Genomic DNA, 10,208 nt, shown 5'->3' on the forward strand with positions numbered 1-10,208 from the left:
TTTTGTCTTGGGGAGAGCAGGGGCGGTAGCTGCAGTTGGGACCATGTTGCCTGTGGGGGCCGGCAACTCAGCAGGCTCTGCTGGGGCAGCAAGAGGTGCGTACCTGTTGCTTAGTTCTGGTCAGGTAGGGGCCTTGGTGCAGCGGGCCTTAGGGCCCTTGACCACCTTGGTCCATGCACCTGGCTGGACACAGCAGGAGGTCCCAAAGTCCTCCTTTGGCGTGGAGGGGGACTGTGGTCTACCCTCTGCCTCCCGGGGGAGAAGGGCCTGGCAGTAGGAGTCTATCTCCTGCTCGCAGTCCTTGATGGCACGCAGTCTCTGGACTGTGGCCTGGAGCTCCTCCAGCTGGCGCACCAGAGACCCCAAAAGGGAGCAGACCCCACAAGGAGAGGTCACCATGCTCCCAGGCCCCAGAGCCTGGAAAAGGGACAGGCAGCCCCCCGCGCCGAGAGGCCGGGGGAACCAGGGGCTCCGTCTGGGTGGCCGTCTCTGAGGTGCCGGGGGGTGGGCCGCGGAGCCCGAGGGAACCCTCGGGGTGCGGCGCGTGCCCATCCGTGTCATGCCTCTGGAGGCTGGCTACGGCTGGGGCTGTCTACCCTGGGGGGTGCACAGGCAGGGTACTGGGCCCTCCCGTGCGCCCTCCTGCACGAACTTCGCGCTAACTCACGCAGTGGCAGAGAAGCGCGCCTGTTTGCGCAGCCTGTTCGCGTGGCTCCCTGTGGGGCTGGGCGAAGTAGGGGCCTGGGCGGGGCTTGACCCGCCCCGCTCTACTCAGCCACTGCCTCCCACACACACACTAAGGGGTTAGCCCCCTCTCTCCACGGGCCCCGCTTACCCCGGCTGTGCTGGGGGTCGGCGGGGGGCTCCGCGGCTGCTGGAGGGTTTCTGGGAGGCTTCGGGGGAGCGGGGGCGCAGCGAGCTATCACCCGCGCGTCTCTCACCGCTTCCGAGCCTAACTGGGCTGGGGACTTTCATTCTTCTATCTTCATAAACTAGATTAATCTTAGATGAAAGTGATGAAGAATGTATCTGACTCACCAGTTTATTACAATTGACTGATAACTGTATATTCCACTATTTTAACTTGGTGGGGATCATCTTTCAACAGTAAAACACTCCCATCTGTCACACTGAACTGTGACTGTATATATAATATAGTGCTTCTTCTATCATTAAATTTGGTTTCAGAAACTTTATTTGATGTGATTATAATATTTAATCTTCTTCTGGGTAAACTTGAAACTCTGGGCTCTCCCTTAGCATATCTTTATAAACCATCAGGAAAATCAGCTGAAAATCAGTGATGAAATCAGTTTCACCACTATTATTCTATCAGTTTTCTTCAAATACTGAATGAGAAACTTGCTCTTAGATGACTGAGGTTCTTGCTCCTGCTTACTCATTACCATCAGGTTTATCATCTCTTACTAGTAACTGCCTTTCTTTAGTTTTAATAAGTAAATTGACAACATTTAGAAGGACCACAATCATGTACAAACACAATCAGATATTTAATGAGATTTTTAGTGGCAAGGACTACAATTTAAGCTCATTAGTCAATATGTGTCCTAAATTACGCTATGTACCTCAAGGTACTGGATATATATCATTAAGATATTGCTGAAATATTTACCAAGTCAAATGTTGACTTCACATGTCACTGCACTTGAAAGGTTATAAAGCTGATCACAATTATACTGCTGCTCACTTGTGTGATAATGAGATAGAAATTACATTTAAATCACTTGTTAGCATCCAAAATGCAATTACATACACAATAGAGAAGAGGTGCATAATTACCATCATTTTTATATGCCAGAGAGAAATCAAAAGAAGACTTAACAAATAGTGATGCTCACTTTTTTCTTAAAGAAAGGTCCCTTTCAGGATAGCAATAGAAGTGACCTTGCTCATGCCCTTAATTTAACAAGGAAAGAAAGATGCAGTTAAAACTATTTACCAATTGACAGCTGGAAAAAAGGCTAATGAGAAGGGACAGTGTGCAAAAAAATAGACATAAAAAACCCTAATTGTAGCTAGTACTATATCTGTTGCTATTCAGTCACTTGCAGAAGCTGGCTGAAAATGTACAGCATACAAAACCAAAATCCTGTAACATTAAATAACCAATAACTAACCTCCTGTTTTCTATTCTAGCAAAGTGGCGGGTAATGTGGTACATCATAGAGAGAAGGAAGACACTGGAACTTCAAATGTGGGTGTTTCTAATAGATAATACATTATGCTGCTCTAAACAGAGAAAACTCCATTCTGACAGTTTATTGACAAGGGAAATGCCCTGTGTGGATCAGGGTGAGAGTACAAAGGGACACTAAAACAGTATAGCAACCCAAGCTCCTGAGGTTGTCATACAATGATCTCCTGATTTTTTTTCCCTGCTCACCACATACTTCACTGTTAGGTTCTAGGTGCTGTTAGGCCTCAGAAGGCAGCAAATGAAGAAGTGAAATTATCCATGGGCTGATTTTTTTCCCCTTTGGTTTCTTTTTCCAGGGGGGAGGGGGCTGCACGAGCAAGTATAAGCCATGAGACTAATATAGGTATTCCATGTTAAACCAAAATCAAAGATACAGGATGCCACCACATCCGAGTCATTTTCCTCCTTTCTTCAAATTCAAATATTTAGATTCACTGACAGCATAAACACCATAACAACATTAAATTAACAACAACAACAAAAAATCAAAAACAGGAAACTTAGGTGGTTCAGCTAAAAATAACAGAGAAACTGCATCACTATCAGCAAAGTTCCTTTGCTCTCCTAGCAGAAGCAGGGAGTGAAACAACATAATAAAGTGGACAGTATCAAACCAACCAGTTAGTGCCCATAGTCTGACACCAAATTTACTGACATACAGAAAAAAACAATTTTACTGTGATGACTAATGAATTAGAGAAGGTCCTTTCGATCTTTCTTAGATGCTTATCTGGCCCTATTACATCAGTATTTGGAATGTTTCATGCTTTTAGGCCACCCCTCTTGAATACACTTCCTATTTTCCAGAAGGAAATTCAGGTGCAGTGTCTAAGTGAGTTGCCAAAGGCCTCACTGGAAATAATAAGTTTTTAGATGGTGCATTTAACAATGTATCATTTCAGTATACAAAATTTTCCCCTCATTTCCACAGATCTAAGGTGTGTAGAAGAAATTACTATAGGTGAAAGCAAACATAAGATTGTGGAAAACTGAATTTTGTTTAACTACTTCCAGCTGAGAAGCAAAATATCATCTCCAATGAGATACAGGGAATGAAATGTGTCATATCAATACCCAAAGCTAATTTAGAAAAAAGTTGACCAGCTTAGTAAAGCTGAAACATTTTAATAAGTTTTTTTAACCATGAGTGCCTTATGAAACTGATAGCCAGCCTAAGTGTACTCAACCCTGATATTAACACCTTTGTAAATAATGCAAAGTTTAAACTCTAAAATGGTCTTACTTTTGACAGTTGCCGTTCGGGTGCAATTGTAAAGGATGGCTAGCTCCCCAAATACCTTGCCAGGTCCCATGGTGCACAGCTTTACACCTTCTTTTGTCACTTCAACCTTCCCATCTGTAAAGAAAACAAATAGCGTTTAAAGTTGTAAACCCTCACTCTCTCATATCCAATTTATTTCTCTACATTATCAAGCATCAGGGATATCCTTAAGGTAAACTAAGGAGGTGTTGTAGAAGGGAAATTATAATATTATATAAAACTTAGACAATTATTTTACAAGGAAAAAGTATAAAGTTGATGTTTCTTAATGGTGCTTAGCAAACTTAGACCAAAGCTTAATAGTACACTAAGGAAAACTAAACTTTTGAAAAAAATAAGACACTTGCATGTGATTCTCCCGCCCCTCCCCCCCGCCCGATTTTATGAGTTGAAGATAAAACAACAGGAGATTTAGAATTTTAACATGACAAGTGAGAAGTGAACTGAGTAATTTTGCCATTTTGACTAAGAAAATAATGCCTTAGAACACTCATCCATGAATAATGCAGCAATTATCAAAATTACTTCGACACATGGCAATTACATAATTCTTATCTTACAGTATCTTTTTCCTTTTAAACATTTTATCTTATATGAACAAGTCCATTTTATTTGCTTATCAACAATGCACATATAAGGGATATTTAATAGTAAAGGCTGAAGGGAAAGACAGAAGATGGGGACCAATCAATATTTTTCAAAGGACATAAAAAGAAAGAATGCCAGAGGAAGAACTGGAAAGAAATTACCCACACTACTTATTGTATACAGCTATTAAACATGGGTTTGAACTATGATTTATAAGCAAGTTGGCACCCATAAAAACAAAATAAGGAAGTAGAATACAAATCTGTAGAAAATGCCAGTTATTACACCTCAGGCTGACATTTATGGCATGACAGATGAACAAGAAAGGAAAATAAATCAGCAAATAATCTGAACAGGGAGAAAATCCCCTCACATAGCCAACCTCATCCTGGAAGTAGGGCCCTTCAAATCAACTGGCATCTCTTGAAGATCACATTTTTAAAGAATGTCTACTGCCAAAGCCCCATAAAATTTCTGTGCAACAGGTCCAATCCATCCCCGAGTAATTATATTTAAAGTAAATAAAACAGTTAACATAGATATCATGTTCATTGGCCCCTCAATAATATAGTTTCTTTTTACAAGAAATAATAAATGATTTACAAGAATTCTAAATCTGAAACAAACAAAAGAAATTAATTTTGGGATCCAACCAAGAAACAACTGAATAATATTTCCTAGCGTGTGATTGGGTCAGACTAGATTATGTTCACTACCCCTTCTGGCCTCATTAATCCATTTGCTCACCCAAGTTTATACTATCCATCCTTAAATTTGGCCTTTTCATTTCCAATTCAAAAGATTTGCTTTAACTCAATAAAATATCCTCCTTTCCATTCTAGTTATTACAGAGTAACACTGATATGTTAAAATGAAAATCACAAGGTCCACGCATACTCACATGAACCCACCACTGTATAAACAAAACATTTCAGAACCAACAGTCATCCCAATTTTACTCATAATATTATTATATTTTATAAACATACCACAACATAAAGAAATTACAGAATGCTAGCATAACCTAACATACAAGATCCTTACCAGATATTTAACAAACTAAATACAATTCAACTGAAAATATTAATGGATTTTTTCCATTACAAACAAAGGAAATATTAAGTCAGAGTGGATGCTATAAATCAAGTAAAGTTTATAGAGAGGAAGTAGATAGAAATCTGTTTTCTTTCAGACTGCAGTGCTTATTCAACTTTAAGGCTAAATACAGAAAGTCTAAAAGCCTGAGGCTGAATCGATTCATTCTTTTCAGGTTAGTCTAAACTGCACAGATTGAACCAATAAGCAAGTGAGCAGATATTCACTTTTGATTCTGGAAATGCAACCACACGCCTGCAGTGGCCGAAGCCAAAAGCCAGGAGGTGCTAGAGCATGCCTCCCTGCTCAGCTAGAGCAGACAGCATGGGCCAAGGCTGGCCCATCCACCCTGTACAAGGAGGGTGGGTTGCAGGGGAGGTTTAAAGCTCCTGGGATGCTGAGGGACTATGAGTTAACTTAAACCTGGAGGGGATCTGGGACAGTAGTTCAATAAACTGATTTAACCTACATCAGTTAAGTCTACTACAGCCATCCAGAATTACTTTAGACAGGTTTTGGCCATTTTGTAAGTGGTCTGTGTGCACTGAACTTTTGTTGTGTTACATAGTTGAATCAGCTCCAAATCACTTATACTGGATTATGTGTAATTTATGTCCCTAGTTCATAGGTATAGAATATTTGTAAAAAAACAAATGTTGTTTTGGAGGATGTGCGCGTTAGCTGGATTCTAGTAAACCCTCATTTTTGTATATTCATTAACAGGAGGATAAACATTTTTATATCAATTATTTTAAACTTAAATGACAATAAATAAAAGATGTCTGTGTAATATAGTGTTAGGCATTTCCAAAGGCTCTAATTCAGCAAGGTACACATGGGCTAGGGACAGAATATACACATAAACCAGTTTAAGTCATCAGAAACTGGTTTACACCAGTAACAGAAGAGAAGTTCAGTGCACATAAACAGTTTGAAAATGGCTGACACTGGTTTGAGTTAAAGATGGTTGAATGTAGTATCAGACTTAACTGATTTGGATCAGTTAACTGATTTGGGTCAAACTGATTTCATAAGCAACCCTGAAGAGTCCTGCTGCTGTGATTCTGGACTGCAAATCCCTGAGACCTCGGGGATAGCTGGAAGAAGAAGTGAACACACAGCCCATGCTGGCAACATGCCAGAGAGCCATGCTCTAGTGCTCCCTGGCTTCTGGCCTGAGCCTCTGCAGGCATGTGGCTGCATTTCCTGAATCAACAGTGAATGTCTGTCCATATCTTTCTCAGTTTAAACTCTGCAGTTTAGACTAACCTACAAAACCTGAATAAACTGTGCCTTGGGCTTTTTGACTGTACTTAGCTATGGGGATGTACAAGAATTATATTTAGATCGACCTAGCTAAGGTTAGGTTGATAAAAATGCCAGGTTCTGCAGGTGCTCATAGGGCTTAAATTGCCCTAAAAGTGTGCACCTGATCCAAGTGAGTTCACTTCAGGAGGTGAACTAATTTGAGACTGATAAAGGGTTATGAAGGGTTGAAGATCTATGAAGGGTTAATCCAGTCTAGCAATTACCTGTACATGTTCAGCACAGCTCCAGAACTGGGAAAGCCCAGCCACTTGCCCCAGCCCTGGTGCTGGGATGTTCCTACCTACCAACTCTAAGCAGGCTATTTTTAGGCCCCCTACCAGGGCAACCTCCCTCACTCATTCACCAATCCATCTGGACCTGCTAGCTCCCAACCAGACCTACTGCCCCCACCAAATTCAGACCTACCAACCACCCCAATCTCTCCAGACCATTGCTGCCCACTCCTACCACTGAAGTTTCTTACCTCAGGACACCTATGATGCTCCTGGAAGCAGTGAATGCCTGTATATGCCACTCCCAGTTAGATTTAGGCAGCATAAAGTACATGTATATACCCATGGTTTAATTGAAGCAAGGAATTATTTACATATTTGAAGTTAATCATACATATAAGGACCTTACTGAATTGTGATAAAAGCTTGGTATTTAGATTTCAGGTTAAGTAAGGGTGGACAAAGGTACCCAGTTTATTACAGCTCCTTTATTATTGATATTGTTTTTCCATTATGAAGCTCAACTGGATTTCAGAAATAAAATATGAATGTAGAAGTTAAGCAAAAGAAAACCACATGTTTTAAAATGCTCTATAAAGGATGGCTACAGAGGGTAAGAGAGCTTCAACTTCCAACACTTTTTTTTTAATAAAAAATTAACACACATGGGCCCCCAAATATTTTCTTATGAAAATCCCTTTAATGCATTACACTAAACATTACAATTTCCTAGTGAATGTAATACAAGCTCCTACAAAATGTCAACTGGATATTGTATACCCTTAGGTATAGAATATATATTCTAATATATATTGTTCATTGTAGATAAGCACCAGTAGATGCTGCTTAATTAAGACCTCCACTTAAAAAGTTAGAACAAATAAGACCAATGGGAAGCACCAAATACTCTTCAAGCCAACAGGGACTAGAGGCATGACAGAGGTTGTCAGAGTAGTCTTAGTTCCTGGGAGAGAAAGAAATAATCACACATTGTACTCTAGAACCTCCAACTAGCTATTTAGGGAATAATACCTCCATCACGCTTATTCTCATGGGTCTACATGACTGTATTGGTTAGAAAGAGCACAAAAAAGTGCAGATTATAACTATGACATTTTTAGTCCTAAATAAATAAAGAATCAGAATAAACCTACATTTAAGCAACTTAATGTGAGAAACAGTCCTGCAATCTTTGCCTATGCCAGTGATAACACGGCAAGGTAAACTTTGCCCTTTTGTTGAAGAGAAAACAGTGGCAAAATAATATTTTGTACTGTACATGAAAGCACCAATGTATTGTTTACTGATAAGGCAGGTAGTCATTCCAAATACCTATATTCATAGTATACGTGTACACACATATCTTGATGTATTGATTGTATCCATACACATACCTGTAAACCTAGAATTTATTTATACTTTATTCCAATGTCCATTAACCATGAAGGGGAAGGATATAGATAAATATATATCTAATGAAAGTTTGTGTACATATAGGCATGGGCGTACACAGATAGTTCTTAAATCCTTGAGTTATAAATCAATCTTATGGGTTCACTGTAGAATGCAACTCCAAATCTTGTTTGTGTGTTTAATTTAGGCAATTAAAAAAATAAGAAGTTCCAGAATTAAACAAGAAATTTCAGAGAAAGAAAAAAAGTGAGAACCAAGAAATTAAAGTACATTACTTCAATTATAATTTGGGACCAGGATGGATAAAAGTCAATGATTTAAAATAAAACATAAAAAATTGGATTTTTTAAATTAAATCAGATTTTTTTATTTAATCATATTTTTTCTTAAGACACTTTAAAAAAAACAACCCATATAAAGATACGTTTAATTTAAGATATATTAAAGCTCAAGGATATCATCATGGAATAGGGATTAAAACTTGTAATTATATACTATTTGAGACAATATATTCATGTAACCTTTTTAGAAAAGTTTCATAGATAGGTTGTAACAGGCCATGGACTATATTAGAGGCCCAATCTTATGGGGTTCCCAGAGGCTCCTCTATAGATTAGTAAAGATTAGCGAAAACCACTCTACCCAATGGGACTCAGTGCTCAGTCTAGAAGATCCCATTAAGCATCTCTGTGATGCTTAGTTTCAGTTCTCAAACTGTGGATTTGTGTCTCCAGAGATAACATCCTTGTTAACAGCATTATATAGAGATGAGAGACAACAGACCTGATTACCTACTCATCAGCCCTGTCTCTCTTCAAGTTTGTGTACACAGAGTCAAGCCCTTACCTCTCTCTAAAAGTTCAAAGTTTCAAGAAGTTAAATTAAAAGAGGATTGTTGGGAGTGGAGTAGATCTGGGCAAGGAGGAAGAGTCTGGAGATAAATGCAAGGAGGGAGGGGCAGTAGAAACAAAACAGAAACATTTTGAGCAGAATATTCCAGAAGCCTTGAGGGATAAGTTTCTGAGTATAGCCTCTCCACTGATTTGACTTCTAGTGAGGAATAGTATGGTAGAAGGGAAAACCTAACCTAAAGCACAGTTGAGAGAGAAGAAAGCAAAGATGAAAAGAAATCTAGAAGAAAGCGAATCTAAAGCAGGGGTGGGTACAGTGTGGCCCATGGGCCAGATGTGGCCCACCAGGCCATTCTATCTGGCCCATGGGGCCCCTAAAAAATTTAGAAAATGAATATTTATGTGCCCCTAGCTGCCTGTCATGTGGCCCTTGATGGCTTGCCAAAGCTCAGTAAGCAGCCCTCTGCCCAAAATAATTGTCTGTCCCTGATCTAAAGGAAACTGAAGGCCCAAACTAATAACATATGGCTGTAGTATTCATTTGATATCCTTCTAATATAGTGTAGCAAAAATACCCCCAAATATCCATGATTAATCTAGTGAATTGGAGATAGTTCACCTTCCAATGACTTCACAAGTATCTGCTTCAGTTACTTTGGTAAATAAAATAACCTAATCATAATTCCATTTTCTGATGTAGCTGCAAAGTTAATTTGAAAAAGATATCAAAATAAATCACTGCTTTAAAATACATAGTGTGTACCTTCTAAAAATGCAATCTACATCCATCTCTGAGTTGTGAATAATATGTATTAAGGTTATATCAAACAACAAGAATGTACTTTTTGTAGAAAACAATGATTAAATTCAGGCTTCCTGACCAGTGATTTAAATTGTGAATTAAATCACTATTTAAAATCGATCTGATTTAAATCAAACCCACCCTTTTTGGGTCTGGTTTACTAGTCAAGTATTTCAGGTATTTTGTGCAGGTTGCATTAACAATAAGAATAGTATAGAGCATGTGTTACATTTAAATACAATGGAAACCGTTACAGGTAGCTACTGTTAAAAAATGTTACTTATATTAATAAAAAAAACAATGATTTATGCATATCATTACTTCTTGACAACAGAAATTATGTTAAGGAACAACAGCCCTAAGGCTTTGCTTTTAATGCACTACTGACAGACTCCTAAAAGCAGTTGTTCTCTGTAGG

At 39.0% G+C, this 10,208-nt stretch overlaps 1 protein-coding gene across 1 annotated transcript in view; it reads right to left on the minus strand.

Annotated features, from left to right (window-relative positions):
* The window catches only part of PRKG1 (protein kinase cGMP-dependent 1), a 1,043,514-nt gene that overhangs the window by 690,374 nt on the left and 342,932 nt on the right, over positions 1-10,208 (minus strand). The window contains exon 3 of the mRNA XM_025203354.1: positions 3,462-3,575. Within this exon, the coding sequence (XP_025059139.1) occupies positions 3,462-3,575 (114 nt within the window). The remainder of the gene's footprint in view (positions 1-3,461; positions 3,576-10,208) is intronic.

The sequence above is a fragment of the Alligator sinensis genome, unplaced genomic scaffold, assembly GCF_000455745.1.
Source record: "Alligator sinensis unplaced genomic scaffold, ASM45574v1 scaffold543_1, whole genome shotgun sequence".
Lineage (NCBI taxonomy): Eukaryota > Metazoa > Chordata > Crocodylia > Alligatoridae > Alligator > Alligator sinensis.